Source organism: Saccopteryx leptura, chromosome 5, assembly GCF_036850995.1.
Source record: "Saccopteryx leptura isolate mSacLep1 chromosome 5, mSacLep1_pri_phased_curated, whole genome shotgun sequence".
Lineage (NCBI taxonomy): Eukaryota > Metazoa > Chordata > Mammalia > Chiroptera > Emballonuridae > Saccopteryx > Saccopteryx leptura.
The window spans coordinates 54,111,355-54,135,975 of NC_089507.1; the positions used below are offsets into that span (position 1 = coordinate 54,111,355).

The 24,621-nt window shown below is 39.8% G+C and overlaps 1 protein-coding gene across 2 annotated transcripts in view; it reads right to left on the minus strand.

The window, feature by feature from the left end:
* Positions 1 to 14,098: 14,098 nt before the first annotated feature.
* ADAMTS3 (ADAM metallopeptidase with thrombospondin type 1 motif 3) overlaps positions 14,099 to 24,621 on the minus strand; it is a 262,766-nt gene continuing 252,243 nt past the window's right edge. For both annotated transcript variants that reach the window (XM_066385335.1, XM_066385336.1), the window contains 3 exons: positions 23,050 to 23,257; positions 20,965 to 21,082; positions 14,099 to 16,799 (listed from right to left, as the gene is read on the minus strand). In XM_066385335.1, the coding sequence (XP_066241432.1) occupies positions 16,240 to 16,799; positions 20,965 to 21,082; positions 23,050 to 23,257 (886 nt within the window). In that variant the 3' untranslated portion in view covers positions 14,099 to 16,239. The remainder of the gene's footprint in view (positions 16,800 to 20,964; positions 21,083 to 23,049; positions 23,258 to 24,621) is intronic.

Here is a 24,621-nt window from a genome sequence, read left to right on the forward strand (position 1 = left end):
AGGAAGAGGAATACTGGCTGTAATGCACTAGGAGAGAAAAAGGATTGGTGGCATCCTGGGTGTGAATGCTATCCTCCAAAAATTCATGTCTAAATGGAACCTCAGAAGGTGACTTTATTTGGAAATAGGGTCTTTGAAGATATAATTAGATAAGAGAATATCATACTGGATAAGGGTAGCCTTAGCCCAGTGACTGATGTCCCCATGAGAAGACGCCAACCTAAGAAGATCTAGAGCCAACACAACTTCTAGTGGTGGCAGACAGCACCAACCCTAGACTCAGCTAGCTACATAAGCAGTATGCCCAAAGGAGTAGTCTAGCAGGCACCAGACACTGTGGAGAATAACTATGCCCAAGCCCAACAGGACAGACATTGCACAGTGTGTAATACACCTGATCAAGGTTGACCCTTAGAGGCAGCCAGCCTGGAGGAAAAACCATACCAATGAAAGGACTGACTGCATGTAATAGTCATATACAGTAAGAGGGAAAATAGTACCCTCAAGGAGCATTACTAGAACAAGGAAAACAGGTGGCCCATAGGTCAGTACCACCAAGCCCATTTTCTTCATAATGACACCACAAAAATTTCAAAGTCAGACAGCAGTATTTAATGCACAGACAAAATGTGACAGAGAAATGCATCCCAAATTAATCAACAAGAGAAATTCCCAGGAAAAGAACTGAATGAGATGGAAGTAACCAAACTACCAGATGCAGAGTTTAAAATAATGATTTTTAGGATGCTCAAGGATCTTAGAGCAACAATGGATGGACATAATGAGCACCTAAATAAAGAGAGAACAAGCTTCAAAAGGACATTAAAATCATTAAAAAGAACCAGTCATAAATGAGAAATACAATAGTAATGAAGATTGCACAAGAAGGAATCAACAGCAGGCTGGATGAAGCAGAGGATCAAATCAATGATTTAGACGACAAGATAAACAAAAACACAGAAGCAGAGCAGAAAAAAGAAAAGAGGCTCAAAAAGACTAAGGAAACTCTAAGAGAGCTCTGTGACAAAATGAGGAGAAACAACATCCTCATCATAGGGGTTCCTGAAGGAGAAGAGAATAAACAAGGAATAGAGAACCTGTTTGAAAAAATCATAGCCAAAAACTTTCCTAAATTGATGAAAGAAAAAGTCACACAAGCTCAAGAAGCACAGAGAGTCTCATTAAAGAGGAACCCAAGGAGGCCTACACCAAGACACATCATAATTAAAATGACAAAATTAAGAGACAAAGAAAGAATACTAAAAGCTGTAAGAGAAAAGCATTTAATTACCTACAGAGGAGCCCTCATAGGATGACATCAGACTTCTAAACAGAAACACTTGAGGACAGAAGGGATTGGCAAAAAATATTTAAAATGATGCAAAACAAGAACCTACAACCAAGACTTCTTTATCCAGCAAGGCTATTGTTTAAAACTGAAGGAGAAATAAAAAGCTTTGCAGACAAAAAAACTCAAGAAATTCATTACCACCAAACCAGTATAACAAGAAATGTTAAAAGGGCCTACTGTAAAACAGAAAAGGGAAAAAAACATCTAGAAAAAGAGTATTGTAGATTTAAAGAATAAAATGGAGGCCCTGGCTGGTTGGCTCAGTGGTAGAGTGTCGGCCTGGCGTGCAGAAGTCCCGGGTTCAATTCCCGGCCAGGGCACACAGGAGAAGTGCCCATCTGCTTCTCCACCCCTCCCCCTCTCCTTCCTCTCTGTCTCTCTCTTCCCCTCCCGCAGCGAGGCTCCATTGGAGCAAAGATGGCCCGGGCACTGGGGATGGCTCCTTGGCCTCTGCCCCAGGCACTGGAGTGGCTCTGGTCGCAACAGAGCGATGTCCCGGAGGGGCAGAGCATCGCCCCCTGGTGGGCGTGCTGGGTGGATCCTGGTTGGGCGCATGCGGGAGTCTGTCGGACTTTCTCTCCCCATTTCCAGCTTCAGAAAAATGCAAAAAAATAAAAAAAAATAAAATAAAAATATTAAAAGAATAAAATGGCAATAAATAAGTACATGTCAATAATAACCTTAAATGTAAATGGATTAAATACTCAAATCAAAAAACATAGAGTAGCTGCATGGATAAGAAAACAGGACCCGCACATATGCTGTCTATAAGAGGCCCACCTCAGAACAAAAGATACACATAAACTGAAAGTGAATGGATGGAAAAAAGTATTTCATGCAAATGGAAATGAAAAAAAAAGCTGGGTTAGTGTTGGGCAGATAAAATATATTATGCTCACTTTGGTAAAGATGGCGCTGCCCACGTGAAGGCTGTCACCCAGGTGATATTAATGTGTGTTGGGGGCAGGCAGAATTCTTGTAGCCTGGGGCTTGGTTTTGGGACTAAGCCTTTCCCACCCTTTTTGTTGTGGGGTGGTACAATCCCATCATGCCCCAGATAAGTGACTTTGTATTGGAGACTTCCCTATTTTGTATATTGGATTAAAGGTTGTGAATCTACACTATAAAGTGGGGGCAGAGCGGAGGCTTGCTCTCTTGGTTCCTGAGATTAGCATTAGAGGAGACAGCAGAGAGCAAAGAAAGGCCACATAGAGGAGGCCAGGAGAAGCAGCCAAGATGGCGGAGTGTTGAGTGAGAAGCCAGTTTGTTCAGAGTTTGTGCAGGGAGAAGGAAGGAGATGGGGAACAGAGGTGAATAAGGCTGGTGAGCTAGAAACCTTTGATTCTAGGAAACTCGGATAAGTCAGTAGCTTTGTGAGCACTGAATGTGAGTGGGTTTTGGAGCCCAGTGTGTGTTTTTACTTGCCCGCCGGGTGCAAGCTAGAATTAAAAATGATGGCCCACCGGTTTTTGGCTCTGCTGTTTCTTTGCCGACTGTCCGAATCCAATGCAAACCTGCATGGGCATGGCTGCTGTGATAGTGGCCCTGGCTTTGGCCACTGGCTTTACAGTTAGCAATACTTATATCTGACAAAATAGACTTTAAAACCAAGGCTATACTTAGGGATAAAGAAGATCACTACATAATGATAAAGGGAGTAATCCAACAGGAAGATATAGCCATTGTAAATATCTATGCACTTAATATAGGAGCACCTAAATATATAAAGCAGATTTTGATGGACAAAAAGGGCGAGATCAATAGCAATACAATAGCAGAGGATTTTAATACCCCACTAACATCAATGGATAGATCCTCCAGACAGAAAATTAACAAAAATCAGTCGGCTTAACTGACACAAGATCAACTGGATTTAATAGATATCTTCAGAACTTTTCACCCCAAAGCTGCAGAATATACATTCTTTTCAAGTGCTCATGGTACATTCTATTGGATAGACCAAATGTTTGAACACAAAATGAGTCTCAATAAATTTAAGAAGATTGAAATCATATCAAGCATCTCTGATCACAATGGCATAAAACTAGAAATCAACACAATAGAAAAACTGAAAATCATTCAAACACTTGGAGGCTAAATAGCATGTTATTAAATAACAAATGGGTTAACAACAAGATCAAGGAAGAAATAAAATATTTCCTTGAAACAAATGAAAATGAACATACAACAACTCAAAATTTATGGGACACAGCAAAAGCAGTCCTGAATGGGAAGTTCATAGCATTACAAGCATACTGTAAGAAGCAAGTAAAAAGCTCAAATAAACAACCTCACCCTGCATCTAAAAGAACTAGAAAAAGAACAAGTAAATCCCAGAGGAAGTAGAAGGAAGCAAACAACAAAGACCAGAGCAGAATTAAATGACACAAAGGCTAAAAAAACAATAGAAAAGATTAATGAAACCAACAGCTGGTTCTTTGAAAAGGTAAACAAGATTGATGAACATTTAACCAGCCTCACCAAGAAAAAAAGAGAGAGGACTTAAATAATTAAAATTAGAAATGAAAGTGAAGAAGTAACAACTGACACCACAGAAATACAAAGGATTGTAAGAAAATACAATGAAGATTTACCATGTTTTTTGCTCCATAAGACACACTTTTCTCCAAAAAAGTGAAGGGGAAAATGCAGACGCGTCTTATAGAGTGATGTTCTTTTTTTTTTAATATATATCTGTTGTGGGTTTGCGGACAACTAGAAGAATATCTGAACATTAAAGTCTCTTCTCATTTGTTAATAATAGTGCTAATGGTTGTTAATACTGCTGTTGAGTTTACATTGTTGAAATATTATTGTGGTATATTTTATTAAATATTTTAACACATCATTTAGTTCAGAATTTTTTTTTCTTATTTTTCCCCCTTAAAACCCTAGGTGTGTCTTATGGTCAGTTGTGTCTTATGGCGTGAAAAATACTGTGTATGCCAAAAAAGTGGACAACCTTGATGATATGGATAAATTCTTAGAAATAGATAATCTTCCAAGACTTAATCTGGAAGAATCAGAAAACATAAACAGACCAATTACAACAAATGAAATTGAAACAATTATCAAAAAACTCCTAACAAACAAAACTCCTGGACCGGATGGCTTCACAGGCAAATTTTACCAAATATTCAAAGAATAACTAACACCTATCCTTCTCAAGCTATTTCAAAAAATTCAATAGGAGGGAAGACTTCCAAGCTCCTTTTATGAGGTGAGCATTATCCTCATTCCAAACCCAGGTAAAGACAATACAAAGAAAGAAAACTATAGGCCAATATCCTTGATGAACATTGATGCTAAAATTCTCAACAAAATATTCGCAAACTGGATCAAGCAATACATTAAAAAAGTCATACATCATGATTAAGTGGGATTTATTCTGGGGAGGCAAGGCTGGCACAATATTCACGAATCAATTAATGTGATTCCTCATAGAAACAAAAGGAAGGATAAAAATCACATGATTATATCAATAGATGCAGAAAAAGCATTCAATAAAATCCAGCACCCAATTATGATAAAAATTCTCAGCAAACTGGAAATACAGGAACATACCTCAACATAATAAAGGCCATCTATGACAAATCAACAGCCAACTTCATACCCGATGGGCAAAAATTAAAAGCAATTCCCTTAAGATCAGGAACAAGGCAGGGGGGCCCCTTTTACCACTCTTATTCAATATAGTTCTGGAAATCTTAGCCATAGCAATCAGACAAGAAGAAGAATAAAAGGCAGCTAAATTGGAAAAGAAGAAGTAAAACTATCATTTGCTGATGACATGATACTGTACATGGAAAACCCAAAAGTCTCAGTCACAAAACTACTAGACCTGATAAATAAATTCAGCAGGATAGTAGGATATAAAATTAATATTCAGAAATCAGTAGCATTTTTATACACCAACAATAAACTGTCTGAAAGAGAAATTAAGGAAACAATTCCCTTTACTATTGCAACAATAATAACAACAAAAAACTCACAAAGAAATAAAGTACCTAGAAGTAAATTTACCAAGGAGGTAAAAGATTTGTACTCAAAAAATTTTAAAATATTGAAAAAAGAAACTAAGGATGATACAAACAAGTGGTAGTTCAATAAACACCATTAAAATGTCTATACTACCCAAAGCAATCTGTAAATTCAATACAATTCCTATTAAAATACCAATGGCATACTTCAAAATGAGAAACAATATTCCAAAAATTTATATGGAACCAAAAAAGAACATGAATAGACTAGCAATCTTGAAAATGAAGAATAAATTAGGAATCATCACACTTCCTGATTTCAAGTTATACTACCAGGTCATTGTAATTAAAACAGCTTGGTACTGGCATAAGAACAGACATACAGATCAATGGAACAGAACAGAAAATCCAGAAATAAGGCCACGCCTTTATGGTCAATTGATATTTGACAAAGGAGTTAAGAGCATAGAGTGGAGTAAAGACTGCCTCTTTAATAAATGGTGTTGGGAAAATTGGACAGGTACAGGCAAAAAAATGAAACTAGACCACCAACTTACACATTCACAAAAATAAACTCAAAATGGATAAAAGACTTGAATGTAAATTGTGAAACCATAAATATCTTGGAAGAAAACATAGGTAGTAAATTCTCCGATATCTCTCGTAGCAATATTTTTGCCAATTTATCTCCATGAATAAATGAAATAAAGGACGAAATAAACTAATGGGATTATATCAAACTAAAAATTTTTGTACAGCAAAAAACACCAAGAACAAAATTAAAAGACAACCCACACATTGGGAGAACATATACACCACTACGTCTGATAAAGGGTTAATAACCAAAATTTATAAAGAACTTCTAAAACTCAACACCAGGAAAGTAAATAATCCAATTAAAAAATGGGCAAAGGAACTGAATACACACTTCTTCAAAGAGGACATATAGATGGCTAATAGGCATATGAAAAAATGTTCAATGTCACTAGTCATCGGAGAAATGCAAATTAAAAGCACAATGAGATATCACCTCGTACCTGTCAGAATGGTGCTCATTAACAAATCAACACACAGTAAGTGCTGGTGAGGGTGTGGAGAAAAGAGAACCCTCCTGCACTGCTGGAGGGAATACAGACTTGTGCAGCCACTGGGGAGAACAGTATAAAGTTTCCTCAAAAAATAAAAAAATGGAACTACCTTTTGACCCAGCTATACCACTTTTAGGAATATATCCTAAAAATACAAAATCACTGATTCAAAAGAAGTCACACACCTGTATATTTATTGTAGCATTGTTTAAAATAGCCAAGATCTGAAAACAGTGCAAGTGTCAATCTGTGGATGAGTGGATTAAAGAAGCTGTTGTGCATATATACAATGGAATACTATGCATCCATGAAAGAGAAGAAAATCTTACCTTTTGCTATGGCATGGATGGACCTGGACATCATTACGCTAAGTGAAATAAGCCAAGCAGAGAAGAAAAATATCATATGATCTCACTTACAAGTGGAATCTAATGAGCAAAGTAGACTGAGGAACGGAACAGAGGCAGAGTCACAGGGAGCAGAGGGACAGATGTCAGGGAAAGGGGATGAGGGGATGGGATCAGAGAAGGTAAAGAGATTAGTGAAATTATATATACATAACACATAGATACAGGTAACAGGACAGGAAATCCCAGAGGGAAGTGGGGAGGGAGTTAAAAGGAGGGGGAGAAAAGGGGTGTAATGAGGGATACGAGGTTGGGGGTGAGGGTGTTACATTGCGTGGGACACTTGACTTCATGTTAACACAATAAATTAAAATTAATAAAAATTAAAACAAATTTAAATCCCTATAATAGCACTATTGAAAATATTAATAATGTTTATTAAGGAAAAAGGAGTGTTATGTCAATAGCTGTTATATTGTGAATAGTACAGACACTTGAGGAAGAATTCCATAGATTTTAAAAGTATTACATAACTCAGTAAAGAAGTTGCTCATGTTACTGATAAATGAGTGGATATGTAACATACATCTTTGTTGTTTCACTTTGTCTTACTCATCAACATAGAGAAAAATATCAACAAAAAACAATAAAAATAAATAACAAAATAAATCTAGCTTTAGTTTCAATTAATTGCCAAATTTAAGATACTACTACAAACATAAAAGTCCTTCCACAGGTTTATAAATTATCAAGTGTATTTTTTTAATCAAATGTATTCTTAAAACTCAAAATACATTCATGGAATAAATTCTAATGAGTACTAATATTAAATTTAATAAGTATATTTTTGCATGAAAAAAATGTTATAAATCAGATAATCCCAGGAGAGGTAAGAATTGTGCCAGAACAAGAAACTGATCAATTTCAGTTATTTTATACAATTCAAGGTAGGCAGAGGGTTGAGAAGTATACTATAAGAAAAGTTCTAGAACTTGAAAGAGTAGAGATGGCTAACAGATTCAATACCCTGTGTCTTGAGAATGAAACTGTGTGATACTATCAAGTACAATGAAACATAATGGAGAAATTGAAAGTCTAACACAGCCGCCAAAACCCAAAACTTAATAGCCATGGCAAAAGAGGACTGGAATACTTTATAAACATGAAAGATTGATGAAAAGGGATGGGAAACCAGTGCCTTCATATTGTCTTATTTATTTATTCAACATTCAACAGTGATTTCTTGAGTGTCTACCACTTGTTCTTGGGTTACACAAAACAGATAACTCCACCTTTGTGGTGCTTATATTTGAGTGAACAAAAATAGTTAGTGAAGTGATAAATTAGAAAGTATTAAGTGCTACAGAAAAAGGAAAAGTAGAGCAAAGTAATACAACTGGGAGGAGGTCCATGGGGAGGGGTGTGAGCTGCAATGTTAACTTGATGTCCGAGAGAGCCCTCATTGAGAAGTACTTGAATTCAGCCAAGTGGATACTCCAGAAAGAGCACTCATGGCAGAGGGCACAGCTAATGTAAATGTACTAAGGCAGAGGTATACTGGAATAGAAATTAGGCTACTCTGGCTGGAGCAGAGTGAGTTTGAAATGAAGCCAGTAGAGTAATGAGTTGGGGGTGGGAAGGTACACAGGCGTCAAATTCATGCAGGATCTCATAAGCCATTATAAATACTCTGAGTAAAATGAGGAGCTGTTCTGAATAAAAAGGACCATAGAAGGCAAGGATAGGAGGAGAGAAAAACAGTTAGGAAGTTATTACAGTAATCTAGCTGAGAGATGATAGTGACTAGGACCAGGGTGGTGGTAATGGAGATGGTGACAAGTCATCAGACTGTGTGTGTGACCAAAATAAAAGTTGTGAATTTTCATGTAAACTGGCCATTGAGTTTTTTTAACTATTTTAGTTTACCCCTTGGAAATATTATTCTCAACTGGAATCAATAAGTTGGTCATCCCTGGACAAGCAAATCTATAAAATTGATAGTAGAGTGAGACAAGGGCATGAAGCAAGTGAACACAAAGGTGAGTGAACTGGGCATAGTCGGAGGAGTGCTTATCACTCACTCATTCAGTAAAGGTCTGTTGAGTATAGTGTGTTTGTGCAGGACTCTGGTTATATACAGATTGTGACCTTGATCTGGCTGTCGCTAAAATAAAATTCATAAGGAAAGTAGAGGACAAAGATCATTTTATGAGAACTAAGAAAGCTAGAGTTAGTTTTATGGGGCAGTAAAAGTATAAGAATAGATTTGTGGGTTAGGAGTATAAAAGGTTGAGGAAGAACCCCATAATAGGAAAGAGAGCAGCCATGGATGTACTTTGTTTAGACATGGCTTAAGGGTCAGTGACATGCATGAAGGAAGATTAGGTGGCTGGTGATAATAGTGATAGAGAAGGGTGAGGAAACAGAGAGGGGAGATCACAAGGCCATTTATGATCACTCCAGTTAGGACCTGTTGGGAATTAGAGAAAATGGGGACAAATAAAAAGAACCGGGGAAAGAGACATTTTAAAATTGGAATCAGCAGGACAGAAAGCCTGATTAAATATGCAGAGCAGAAGACAGAGAAAAGGATAGTGAAAGAGTATAGTTGGTTCTCTGTGAGGCTCAGTTGAATGAGAAACACAGATCATGATGGTAGGTTGACGTGGAAGGACAGAGATCGTTTGGTTTGAGTGAGAGTGCTGCTGGGTTAGCAGGGGTGAGGAGCCAGCGGAAGGGTCATGCATGTAGATTTGGGAGTTGCCTTTTGAAGGGGTGATGGGAGAGAGGAGCCAGACAAAAGGACTGAGAAGGAGGACTCAGACAGTAGTTCCCTGGATGACCTACAAAGTCCTGATTCACAGACTGTGTAATGTCAGATACAGGGGAAACTGGTAAAGCCCATTATATGAAAATCAAGAAGGCTAGCCTGACCAGGTGGTGGCGCAGTGGATAGAGCATCAGACTGGGACACGCAGGGTTGTTTGAGACCCCTAGGTCACCAGCTTGAGCGCGGGCTCATCTGGTTTGAGAAAAAAAAAAACACTTTCAGACACTTGAGCTCATTTTAGTTATGCATGAAATCTGTTAGAAAGCATTTTCATACCATTCTGTAGATGAGGGAATTAAGAAAATTTTAGAGACGAGTCAATGATTCCAGTATGGGAAGTAGAATTCAATCTCAAGCTATCTGGGACCAAATCCTGGGTTCTGTAGTGATTCTGATAAAAATAAAAGGCAAAGTCCTTATAACAGCCTGCCAGGTTCTAGCGACTTTTCAATCAGCCCTTACCTCCCTGACCTCATCAACGACTACTCAGCATCCAGCTCACTGCTGTCCTTGCTGTTCAAGCGTACCAGACATTGCTCTACCTGACGGACTTGGCACTCATCACTCCTTCTTCCTTGAATGATCTTCCCCAGAATTCTCTCACCTCCTTCAAGTCTTTCCTCTATTGTCATCTGCTAATTAGGCTCTATCACCATCCTCTCATTTCACACTACAATATGCTTTATCACCTTTTAACATGCTATGAAACAAACTGGTGTAGCAGGAACATTGTAGGTTGTGTGTTTCTTCTGCTACAAAGGAAGCTCCAGGCAGAGGGCAGGCATTTTTACCAGCGTTCACGACTATATTCCAAGCACCTAGAACAGTGTCTGGCACATAATCAGAGCTCAATGAAATATTAATTGAACCCTTTGAGAAAGCTCCTTCTGCCGTGTGCTTGGTGTAGAAGACAGGCTGCAGTGGGTTCTGCTGCGATGTTGGCAGTATGGAGGGAGGAGAGGCAATGAAGCTAGGCCACCTTCTGAGAAAGTCTGGTGGTGAAAAAAGGTACTTAGATAGCGGCCGAGAGGCAGAAGCAGAGTGAAGCAGAAGTTTGAGCCTATCCTGGAAGATGGGGAAAATCTGAGCATGTTTGAAAGTTTAAGGAATCTGTGTAGAACTGGCTAAAAATTCAAGTCAGAATGATGACTATGGAGGGAAGAAAATCACAGAACTGGTTATATGGTTAAAAAAAAAACAAAAACAAAAAAACTACTTATCTAGACCACTCCACCACCACCACTGCCGCCACTCAAGAGCATTTTAACCACAGTGACAATGCAAAGCAAAGGCAGACGGTATCGGGAGTGTCGGCTTCTGGCAACTTGAGCTCCACGTAGAGAACATTATAGATATGAAAGCATTCAGCCAGAGGCTGTGTTGCTGCCTTCAAGCACCAGGCAACATCCGAGAGATATTCAAAACAGGAGAGAACTCCAACAGAGAAACCAGAGTAACACAGCTCATCATTTAGAGAGGTTTTCTGAAAATCAGACTAGAGAAATGAGGCTCACCCCAGTAGCCAATAGACATAAACAAGGTGCCCCATGTGTATGTAATGTGGCCCCAAGCAGGCCACATTTCTGGGTAGTTTGTGGGGCTGCAGTAGCTTAGTTGGAAGCACAATATTCTTTATTAATAAGCCTTCAGCTTTTTTCTCAAAATGCATACTTCTCCTCACTTCTTTATGAAGATTGCATAGACACTTGCTGATCTAGGAATAATGACCTTCAATTATAACTAAAGATCATATATGAGCCTTTCTTGCCTGGACATGTAATAGCCAGCCAGAGCCCCTCCCTTGGACCCCACAGAAAGCGTGCCACCCATTGAAGAGGACTTGGTGGCAGCACGTCTGTGGACAGTATCTTGTGGTGCATGATGCCCATAGAAAGAGCAGTTCCCTTGAACTTGGGAGTCATTTGCCAGATTGTCCACTATGAAAGGACCACTTTTTATACTATATGCATAGTTCATGCACCCCTCCTTTGATCTTGTATTCTAACTTCTTTCAGGATTTTTTGAAAATAATGACCTTCACTTATAAAATGAATGTAGAGGTAATGTATCATATAATTGTACACTTGAAACCTATATAATTTTATTAACCAGTGTCACCCCAATAAATAAAAATAAATGTATAATTTATAATACAGAATTACAGACACCATATCAAAAAAAATCAAATTGAATCTTTTGAGGTCTGTTGGTCATCCATAAAAAAGTAATTGCACAACTTTATTGAAGGCAATGCCTGTCATGTTGTGTTTACTGCTTTTCCTGGATTATCTAATTTCATGCTCAAACAGCCCCATAAAGTATGTGTCATTGTCATCTTCATTTTATAATTAAAAAACAGAAGCTTACACACCCTTAAGTAAATCATTTAAATCACAAGTAGTTGACTACAGAACTAGCACTAAAAACAACAGGCTGTTATTAATGCCCACACTCTCAACTAGGACACTGTAGCTTTTTAGGAACTAGCAGTCTTTTGTCTTTTGCATGGACATAGAAAGCAGACTAGTGCCCCTTTACATTTGACCGTGGAGAAGTTTGTTTTCACTCATGAACTGCTAGTTAAGAGTCTCTCCATGTAAGTCCCAAACAGCTAACTAGAGGTGTTCTTTGTGTAGATATATTTCTAATGTTAGCATCATTTGTTTATACAATAGTGGATTATAAAAGAGCTTTGTTATTTTGGTTTAAACTTCTGGAGTGATCTTATAGGGCAGGATAGTCATTCTTATAACATGAGTAAGAATAACACTTGGCTGTGAATAATCATTTTGTTGGTGACATTAGAGTAATTTGGGGGTTTTGGTAGAGTAAAAATTATATATATATATGTTCAACACTACTCAGACCAAGGTGAACTGTTAAAAATCAAATGGTTTGAAAGCTAGTGGGTCAAATTAGTAATTTGTTTCAAAGTATGAACTAGCTGAAAAAGAGTAGCCTTTCCAATTTAGCATTAGTGTCACCACAAAGTAGATGGGTGACTTTTTATGTACCTGCTATGAGGAAGAGAAATGAGGTAACTCTGGTTACTAGGTATCTCTGTGATGATTTTGCAGAAATCTATAGCATCTTTTTGTTTAAAATTTGTGTTTCTAGTAGCATTCATTTCATTTCAATAGATTGTTTTTTCTTGGTAGGTGGTAATTTTTTAAATTTTATCTCTAGCTCTAAATGACTTATTCAGAATCATATGGGTCCCAAATGTTGGGTTTCTAATATTATTTGATGTGTGGTAATACCTGGGCACGTGAGGATGGTTTTTATATTTTATTGCATTTTATGCAATTTTTCTTTAACTATGTACTTTTTAATACAAGTGATGTCTGTTATAGCTTATCTGTTTTCATCAATTTTCAACTGATTTTTAAAATCTTGTATTTAAGCAGCTTTCTCATGCAAAAATATAAAATAGCTCTACAGGAATGACATTGGTATTTCTGCAGTGTATTAATACAAATATATGAGAAACATTTTTGCCAATTATTTGGGGAATTGTTACTCCGTTGACCATCTTTATAGAAATATATAAATTAATAGTTATTCCTTAGTTTGGCTATTTAATGTTTGCAAAAGAAGAGTGAGCATAATCAACTACAAATCTTCAAAATCCATGAGTGGAGATCATTTTTAATGAGTTCATCTTTTCTATCAATTTTTAAAGCTTAATTCTTTGTCTTTAGATTCCTGAAGCTATGTTCATCCCACTATGAAGGAGATACAGTGGCCATGATTCAAACTAGCTGTGGGCACTAGACGAAAACTGTGGTTTGGTTATATAATGAAGATAACAAGGAAAAGGCCAATGATGACAGAAGGATGATGACACTACTAATTGTGAGTGTCTATGTGCCAACAGCTTTCCTTATGTCATTTCTCACAGGCATCACACAAGGGTGTTTCCTAGTTCTGTCTCCCATTTTGCAGACAAGGAAACTGAAACCTAGCCAGGTTAGCCATGATCATTCAGGTATGAAGTTGCAGATCCCTGTTACATAATGAAAGGTCCTCCAATATGATGTCCCATTCCTCCCCACACTCTTGAGTCATGGGCAATGTGTTCTCACCAGTCCTCAGGCAATGAGCATTCAAAGCTGGTGGGCAGCTTTTCTTTAAAAACCATCCTGGGATTACTCATTTAAAAAAACTACTCCCCCTTTTCTTTCTTATATATATTTTGCTTTATAGCCTTTTTTTTTCTGCTTCTTCATAGTTCTGTGGAATGAACTAAGCCATATCCCACAACATCTTATTCTGTTTCTTAAATTTTATTTTAAAAATATATTATGATACACCCTGATGTGAGACTAAGGAACACTGTCACTTTATTTGCACCTCCTTAGAGAAAACCCAGTAGCAATTGGATTTGATACTATTCTCTCCAGGAGGAAAGAGCACTTTTTCATTCCTCAGTGATTAATCTAATGATAAAACCTAGTCGGAGCCAGATCTATCTTTTATTAACACTTTTATTGCTACGTGCTCCCAATACAACAAACAGCATCAGTAGTGTACACTTTGATAAAAAAAGAATTTTTAGCTTAGTAGAAAAGGAAGCTCGAAGGTCAGAAGTATAATGAAACGGATGTGTACATCTTGATGGGAGGTGTTGTGTGTGTGACCATCTTTCTCTATTCTCCTGTGGACCAGATGTATACACACGCCAGCAAACTAGAGAGAATTCAATTTGGGGAAATTTTGGTGAAGGGGATGACTTCTACTTGAGGTGCAGGGCTTGTTTTATGATCTGGAATTCACCTAATTCATTTGACTTTCAAAAGTCTTGCACAAAGTAGCAGCGATTCCTTAGAGGTATAGAGTCAGTAGGTGAAGCTGTTAGTTTCCCATGGTTGAAATGTCGAAGTCCTTGCACATCCTGTGCTTTGAAAGGTTAACCTCTCTTCATTTTAGTATGCATAGTACATTTCTGAACAGTTCGGGAACTGACCTCAAAGACATTATGCTGACGTCCATCTTTCTTTTTTCTTGAAGTATAATTTATGAAGTGTGTAGATCTTTCACATGCTTTTTAAAAAAAATGATTCTAATTCACTATTTCATAAAAAGCTAGCTGAGTGAACACTGTTTTATGTTTCATTGGTGGAGACCAAATCAATTTTGTTTGAACTACTTTAAAAATGCAAATGGTTTGCACTACATCAAATTTGTTCAGTTTTAACCCTTTAATTTGGCTATTGAAGTTTGCTTAAATTCCTCCTCTAGGTACCAGAACAAAAGCATGCATCTCTAATTATGTCTCTCTAGTTTACCAAAATATGTCATTGATATTAGCGTAAATATTTAGTACATAAAAATACTATCAAGAAAAAAAAATCAACTTTTAATAAATATCTTCAGTTCTGAATTTTATATACAAGTACTTTACATCTACTCCCTGGAGAGAGCATTTCTGGCTTCACTGTAAGGTGACCACTGACATAAATTACTAGCACATTATTGCAGTCAGATGCATTGTGGTTGTGAATATTTGGGGGTGTGAACCATGCAGAAAATAAATATTGCAACCATTGACAAATGCTTTTTAGACCCTGCTTCCAAAGCCTCAAAGCCCTACTGTACTTCAATATCAATTCTAGTTCAACGATGCTTTTCTCAGCTACCAACATAAAAATTATCTCCATACGTATTCCTTTGTTATTATTACAGTACATTGAGTATGCTTTTTCTTGGCTATGTCAACAACTGGAAAATAAACAACAACACAAGAACACAGGACACTTCAGTGGTGCCTATTGATGTCCTTGTAAGAGGGTTTCAGCTATGTCTTGCACATGTTCATTTACTGGTCTCTGTTCCCTGTGACCAGAGTTCTATTCCTTTTTATTAAAGGATGGAAGATAATAGGGAAGCTGAAATCTGTTTATCTGCAGCTTATCTGATTTTTTTCTTTCTCTGTAATTTAGGTATCACATTGTCGATTGAACAAAAACCCTTTGTTTTGTATTGTCAGTAGCTGCAATTTTAACTTCTTCTTTGTAATATTCAGCTTTGAAAATCAACCCATACAATGTCAAATAAGGCAATACTCAATGACAAGCACCTAGAACATCCAGAAATGTAATATAGTAAACAATCATTTGAGAACACATCTCTTAAAATAATACTGATTTCTGCAATATACAGTATTTACACAACAGCTGCAAATTTGCTCATACAATATTTCTAATATAGATAAATAGGAATACAAGTCTACGAATTCTTTCTCCATTTCCAAAATATTTTGTTAAGGTGTAAACTGTTGGCACCTCTTTTTAAAAAAATTTTTACTATAACTTTTTTAAAACAAAAAAATCAGCCAATATGCACAATTGGTTCCAGTCCCTTTTCTGCTTTAGAGTGTGACCAATATACTTAGCAACTTACTTTCCTTCTGTTAATATTCTTTGGTGCTTTCTTCCATTGCATTCTAGTAAATGAGTCAATGCAGAACAAAAAAAAGGAGGAAAGCAACTAGAAAGTGAACCAGCACTTTTTGTTCTTCCATTTCCAGGTAAAACGAGTCGACCATCTATGGAGACTTCCACTTTAAACAAGCTGTATGCACCATGTGGAGAGGGAGTTTGGCCAGTTTTTCCTGATTTTTAGCCTTTTTAGGTTCACCTTCTCATCGTTCCAAGGTGGATGATCTTACCGGATGTTTCTTGTCAACAATCTTTTCATCTTTCTTTGAGGTTCTTGCCTGAGAAGTAGCACCTATTGAATGGCGGACTGCAAGGAAGGGGACAGCAGCCTCTTGTGAAGAGGAAGTGAGATGGCGACTCTTGCTGGCAGGGGATTCCTGCCTCCCAGTCTGACTTCCTGCTTGCTGAGCTCTCTGTGGGGGTAAGTTAGCACCATCAGGTTTACTGTTTAGTCTGAAAGCAGCATATGCATTTGGACCTCCCACTGAAGGGATCCTACTCAAAGACTTCTTCCTCTCAGCAGTAGTCTCTGAATGGTAGGGAACCAAAGATGTAGGCATCACTAGAGATCCAGGGAGGTCACTGGGGTTAAAGATAATGTCCTCGTGAGTTTCAGCAGCCTCAGGAAGGAACGGTGGCGGCAGAGTGCTGCTGCGCTTACTACAGGACTCACAACATAACTTATTATAACCTGGGATGGAGCAGTACCGTGCCAGCACCTCCATCTGACAGAATATGGATTTATCTCCCAAACATGGCTCATCTGCAAAAATTAAAAAAAAAAATCATCAAAACATAAAGTATAAAGAAGAAAGAACTTAAAATTGCTTATGACTACATAAAGATTTAAGTAAAATCAGACATTGATGGGAGTTGTACACCTGAGCCTTTGCATTAAAAATATCAGGATTAGGATGAATTCACTGAAATAAGCAGTGTTTTTTGTTTTGTTTTTATGTGCAAAGCACTTGGGTTGACCTTCATTTTCATATCTTCCCTAGGGGCCTTCAAGTTGAAAGTATTTTTTTTTTGTTCTTACTAGGAAACTATATCTGAATTTTCTAATAAGAAAATAGGATTAATTTTAACACAAATATTTTTAGAATATAAAGAGTTGTCTGGTTTATTTTATGGTATTTTTGTTTTTCTAATAGAGTAGCCTCTCTATTAAATTTAAAATAAAAGTATATACTAAAGATCTGTTGGAATAAATTAAATCTCAAAATATATAACATCTTGATTAGATGTATTATTAGGTAATACTATATTGTTAGGTAAGGAACCTGCTATGTAAGCTGTCAAAAAAAATTGAGAATCTTTTTTTCTAAAGTTTGAAAAATATTTTAAAAAGGGTCAGTGGGCAAGTCCAATAGGAGGACTAAGAATACCACCTTTACTTATTATATATTAGAAATAAGAAAATTACCCATTAGAGTTATAAAGCCATGCCCACGTTCCAAATTGCAGAATGACTTATATTTGCCAGACATTTACAGATCTATTAGATAGTATGATGTATTTGAGTATTTTATATTAGCTAAGGTAATCTAACTATGTTCTGAATGCCTGAGAATCACCCTAATGGGTTTCACTCCTCAAATATCAATTCCTCATAATAACTAAGTGACTTTTTGTGCACCTATATCTTAAAGAAATTAGTTTTTCTTCCTATGTATTTAAGGCTCTAGGCCAGGGGTCCCCAAACTTTTTACACAGGGGGCCAGTTCACTGTCCTTCAGACTGTTGGAGGGCCGGACTATAAAAAAATCTATGAACAGCCTGACCAGGCGGTGGCACAGTAGATAGAGCATTGGACTGGGATGTGGAAGACCCAGATTCGACACCCTGAGGTCGCCAGCTTGAGTGCGAGCTCATCTGGTTTGAGCAAAACTCACAGCTTGGACCCAAGGTCGCTGGCTCGAGCAAGGGTTTATTCGGTCTGCTGAAGGCCCACGGTCAAGGCACATATGAGAAAGCAATCAATGAACAACTAAGGTGTTGCAACGTGCAACAAAAAACTAATGATTGATGCTTCTCACCTCTCCGTTCCTGTCTGTCCCTGTCTATCCCTTTCTCTGACTCTCTCTCTCTCTCTCTCTGTCTCTAAAAAACAAAACAAAACAAAAAAAAACCCCCAAAAAACTATGAACAAATTCCTATGCACATATCTTATTTTAAAGTAAAAAAACAAAACAGGAACAAATACAATATTTAAAATAAAGAATAAGTAAATTTAAATCAACAAACTGACCAGTATTTCAATGGGAACTATGGGCCTGCTTTTGGCTAATGAGATGGTCAATGTGCTCCTCTCACTGACCACCAATGAAAGAGGTGCCCCTTCCGGAAGTGCGGGGAGGGCCGGATAAATGGCCTTAGGGGGCTGCATGCGGCCCGTGGGCTGTAGTTTGGGGACCCCTGCTCTAGGTCCTAGGACAGTGAACCTGATCGGACCCTGCAGTCTTTTTTTCCTCAGATTCCTCACCTCCACCACCCCCATTCTGCTCCAAGTCTTTTAAACCTTCTAAATTATGTATTCCAGCTCCAAGTGCTCTATTCTCTGTGAGTAAAAGAAGGAGAACACATAGGGTCTCCTGTCTCTAAATGTGAGCAGATTGGCACTGCAGGGAGAGGTTCACAGCCTGGGTCTAATTATGGCCAGAATATGCTTCTGTATGCAAGAGGAAAAAGGGAGAGACGATCTGGGAAAAAATATGATCAAAGGAATGCTTTTGTTTTATGGTAATTTGCCTCGAGAGGCATGGGAAGGGCTTAAGGGCAACAACAAATAGTACAATCCAATCGAGGCCTAGAAACGGGTTCACATGACAATCAATAAAATTAAGGAAGCTTTTTAGCCTTCTCACCCCACGCATGCCAGATCATTTAAGAGGTTTGGGAAAAGCCTTTACACGGGGTCTCAAAAGGCCATTTGATTTTAATGGCAGCTTGAGATTCTGACGGGAAGTATTACTTACTCAGTTGATAGATGATAGAAATATGGGGCCTTTAGAACTCTTAGCATTCTACATTTTAGAGCAGAAAGCAGCTACAAGAATGCGGAATTACTAACATAGTTATGTCCCCTCATCAGCACCTCTGTTTTACAATAAAAACATTTTCTTTTGGCTAAAGGAAGACAATTGAGCAAATTCTTGCTGATAATTAGGTATATTTGCAGAACTATATAGCTCTATCAGCTATTAAGATCAATAACGCTTACAAAGTAGTTAGCCTCCTGGCAATAATGCTTTCATAAAAATAAAATATTAGAGAAACTAAACTTTACAGCTTCTGAGTCAAGTTTGTTCTTTCGGATTTGACTTGTGTTTTGAATTTTCAAATATACTTTCCAAAGAAAAATGATTAAAATATGTAAGTCTTTTGTCTCCCCCTCATGGTCATTCTTGTTCATGACATTACACATTTCAAACAAAAATGTATAATGAAATACTTTTTAAGACTTGAAGGCCCTGGCCAGTGGGCTCAGTGGTAGAGCGTCGGCCTGGTGTGCGGGGAACCGGGGTTCGATTCCCGGCCAGGGCACATAGGAGAAGCACCCATTTGCTTCTCCACCCCCCCCCCCCCTTCCTCTCTGTCTCTCTCTTCCCCTCCCGCAGCCAAGGCTCCATTGGAGCAAAGATGGCCCGGGCACTGGGGATGGCTCCTTGGCGGAATTGCATTTCAGAGGAAGCTTGTGGTGTGGGGAGGGTAAGGAGAGGACGAGGGGAGAGAATGTATAAGACTTGGAAAAAGAGAGTGAGAAGCAAGAGAGAGAGACACAGGCCCACATGGTAGAGAAAGAGTGGGGGGAGGCCCTGGCCGGTTGGCTCAGCGGTAGAGTGTCGGCCTGGCGTGTGGGGGACCTGGGTTCGATTCCCGGCCAGGGCACATAGGAGAAGTGCCCATTTGCTTCTCCACCCCCACCCCTCCTTCCTCTCTGTCTCTCTCTCTCCCTGCCGCAGCCAAGGCTCCATTGGAGCAAAGATGGCCCGGGCGCTGGGGATGGCTCCTTGGCCTCTGCCCCAGGCGCTAGAGTGGCTCTGGTCGCGGCAGAGCTACGCCCGGGAGGGGCAGAGCATCTCCCCCTGGTGGGCAGAGTGTCGCCCTGGTGGGCGTGCCGGGTGGATCCCGGTCTGCCGCATGCGGGAGTCTGTCTGACTGTCTCTCTCCGTTTCCAGCTTCAGAAAAGAAAAAAAAAAAGAGAAAGAGTGGGGGGAGAAAAAGGAGAGTAAGGAAGACATGAAGGAAGAGGGGAGGAGAAAGGAAGGGTGGATGGTGAGAAGGAGCAGAAGAGGAAGAAGGAGAAGGAAATGGAAGAAGGGGAAGAAGCAGAGAGAGGTACAGAAACGGAAACCATCCATTATATATTTTGTTTGTTTTACAGTAGCACATCACTGTTTACTTTTAAATAAAATCGGCTCTTGCTTTTGCAATACTGCAAGAGTAGGTTAGGCACGTTGCTGCCTGTGTGCAAGGTGTCTATGCTGAGATCGCCCTCGGGGAGTACACATATATGGATGGACAGACACTGGAAATGGCTTTTGAGTAGCAGCTATCATCCATGTGTCTATATTCAATAATTTTAGCAAAACATTTCAAAACCTTCTGTAATGGGATCACAGAAGGTTGTCTGTGATCACAAATTGACAGACGCTCCAGGTCCACGACGCAGACCTCCCCCACACCGCAGTCTATCGGGAACAGTGTGGGAGGCTGCGCGGGGGAGATCGTGCGCTGGGCGGCACATGGCCTCAATCACCATTCTTCAGAATTGTTTTAGGCTAATTTGTAAGACTGTTTTCCTCTGGCTATTTTTTGATAAGTAAATAGAAATTCCACAGCTTGTCCTGAAAGAAAATTCTGCTTTTTTTTGATGCTTACAAACCACTGTCAAGAGCCGTGAAACCAGTTAGTGTCACACCTACCATTACAGGGAGGCAGCTGACATGCTCGGACGGACTCGGGCTTTGCCCCGTCGCAGTGGTCTGCGGCCCGGCAGAGGACCTGCCTCACCTCCGTCCCTTCGCCGCAGGTAACGGAACACTACAGAAACAAAGGCTGCGATTACGGGTGTTTATTGCACCAAGACGGCCTTTTCTTTCTTTCCCCCACGCCCACGCCCACTCACACACACTCACACACATACACACACACACTCACACACACTGTCTCACATACACTGTTTCTCTCACACACACACACACATATACACACACACTGTCTCACACACACACACTCTCACACACACTCTCCCACTCACACACTCTCCCACTCACACACACTCTCACACACACTTATGCACACACACACACACACTCACGCACACACACTCTCTCACACACACTCTCCCACTCACACACACATTCTCACACACACACTTATGCACACACACCATCTCACACACACGCACACACACACTCACACGTACACACACACATACTCACACACACTCACGCACACACACACACACTCACACACACACGCATGCACACACACACACTCACGCACACAACTCTGGAGTTCTTTCTCTACTGGGTGGGTTCACAGCGTGGTTTGGAGACAGGTCGCCTTAGGGGTCTAGCCCGGCTCCATCATTTACCAGCCTGGCAGTGTTGCTTTTCCTCTGAAAGCTGGGGTAATATACTTGCCTTAGAGGACTGGTGAAGAATTAAATGAAGGCAGAGGGACAAAGTATGTAAAAATTCTGCTGCCTGGCATGTAATAAGCATTTGCTACAAAACAAGCCATTAGTACTACAATGTTAATACTTCATAGTTCCTAAAAACAGGAGTGGTACCTGTTTTCAGGAAGCGGATGGTGGTATTGACCTTCCCATTTTCTCCCCTTCCTCACAGATGGCAGGGTTTACTGACATGCGACCTTGGTTAATTCAACCTCTTTGGGACCACTATTACTCTAACCCCATTAATTCATTTCTTTAGCGTAGGGGCAAACTGCTCTGAAGGTACAGAGGAGGCACCCCGTGCCAGGCTCTGAGGGGAAAAGAACAGCGTTATCTCTGCGGTCTGTTCGGGCGACCCTCACTCGCCTGACCTCCTCCATAGACCTGCTTCCCACGTCCTCATTCATTCCTGATCTGCTTTTTGATGCCCTTCCTTCTTTAAGCTCTTCTGTGTCCCCTGACATCTCACTATGTGTCTTCACAAATACTAAAGACACAGGTTAATTCAGGCACCGCAACATTGGGTCAGCCAGTCATCACACAGGTGCTGGCTGGGTACCGGGGAAGCAAAGCACATGGTTCTCGAGAAGTAGGTGGCTTCGTGGTAAGCACAGGCTCAAGGACAGGAGTCACAATACTCTGCCATCAACAACATGTCTTTGGAATCCATGAGAAGGACTTTGGGCACAGCAGCCCCCAAAGGTGGCATTTTGGGCTGTGGAATGAGCACTGGTAGATGAAACGGATATAGGCAGAGAGGAGGGGAAGGCTCAGCCTCCAGAAGGAGGAGGCTCTGACCAGCACAGTTTTTTCGGGACAGTGAGAATTTTACTCAAACTGGGTCAAAGAGTTGTAATCAAGAAACAATAAGAAAAGTCAGTGTAGGACTTCTTGTGGTTATTGTGGTAATCATTTTGCAATATATATATATATATCGAATCATTACATTGTACACTTGAAACTAATATACCTCAGTGAAAAAAGAAGAGTTAATGTGGGAACAAATGGGGTAGGGTCCTGCATTCAGTGTCAGGGGCTTGGGTTTTACCCGGTAGGAATGGGGGTCAACAAAGATATTAAACAGAAGGCTAGTCACCTTTAGACTCCTTTGTCACAATGCATACAAACATGGTTTGCCTCTACCAACTAATCTTAAATGCAAACACTGTTTTAAAATGTTATTTTTTTTCTAACACCACCAGGTGCTCAAAGACTACAAAACGTGAATTTCTCAAGTCACACAAAGCCTGCCTGATACTTAAACAAAATAAAAATGTGATTTATCTGCTTATACACATATACGTGCACACAGAGTTCACACACCCACCTCACTCCAGGGCCCTGTTTTCCACTGGGCTGGGCAGGGCACTCTGTTGCACGGCCGGCGGCTCTCGGGACGGTCACCCACGCAGTACTTGCTGTGCACAGAGCGGTTGGTGCCGTCGAGGAGGGGCTGGAGGCAGCGCACGGAGCGGAGCTGGTAGCCAGAACTCCCACAGGTTTTGGTGCAATGCTCCCATTCCTCTGCCACCCAGCTGTGGGTGGGGAGGGTAAGATTGCACATGGTCACTGGGATGCAGAGTGTGCACCCTCTTGCATTGCAAGCCTAGACTCTTCTGCGCTCTGAGTGACGTGCAACCCAGTAGGGCACATGGTAGTACAGGAAGCACTTTCAGAAAAACAGGGGCATCAAACAGTTAAAAAGACTTGGAACTTTCTAACAATAATAGGCCTGGCATGTCTATTTTTTAATGACTTAGTATTTGTTTGCCTCCCAGTGATCCTGAGAGCTTTTCCTTTCCTAAAGGATGATCAACAGATGTTTTCTGAAACTCATCTTAAGGGTACCTGGTTGGGTTCAGACATGATGGTAGTTTACACAATAACACCAACTCACTCTCAGTCATATTGCCTAATGGTGTTAAAGACCTTAAAGAAATTTTTAAAAAGGACTCTCTTGAATATTAACATCATAGTAAAAGTGAAAAATTTAGCAAGTGGAACAATAAACAATAGGAGAGAAGAGAAAATTAGATCTGTCTAGGAAGCTTAACTACAAATTAAGAAAGAAAGAACATCAAAAACAAATAAACAAACAAACAAAATGGGACATTTTAGAAAGAAAAGATATAAGAAAATCTTCCAGAGATGAAAAATATTGGTTTTATGTCTTATAAAGTTGATGAGTACACAGCACAATGGATGAGAAAAGATAAGCACCAATGCTGTGAAAATTCCAGGATGCTGGGAACAAAGATACCACAAACTAATGATGACAAACAGAAACAGATCACATAGAACTGGGGCCAAATGGCAATTACTTTTCTCAGCAACACTGGAATCTGAAAAACGATAGAACAATGGTTTCAAAATTCAGAGTAAAATATATTATAGTTTGAAATTAAGTATGTGTCCATAGATCAAGAGCAGAAGAAAGACTTCTTGTATAACCTTACATTTGAACTTATGTTTTTCTTAGGTGTAGAAGAATTTAGTTCTTTTCTTTTTTTTTGTACCTTTCTTAAGTTGAAAACGGGGAGGCAGTCAGACAGACTCCTGGCATGCGCCCAACCGGGATCCACCCAGCATGCCCACCAGGGGGCCATGCTCTGCCCATCTGGGGTGTCGCTCTGCTGCAATCAGAGCCATTCTAGCGCCTGAGGCAGAGGCCATAGAGCCATCCTCAGTGCCCGGGCCATCTTTGCTCCAATGGAGCCTCGGCTGCGGGAGGGGAAGAGAGAGACAGAGAGGAAGGAGGGGGGAGGGGTGGAGAAGCAGATGGGTGCTTCTCCTGTGTGCCCTGGCCAGGAATCGAACCCGGGACTCCTGCACGCCAGGCTGATGCTCTACCACTGAGCCAACCGGCCAGGGCCAAATTTAATTCTTATATAAAAATTTC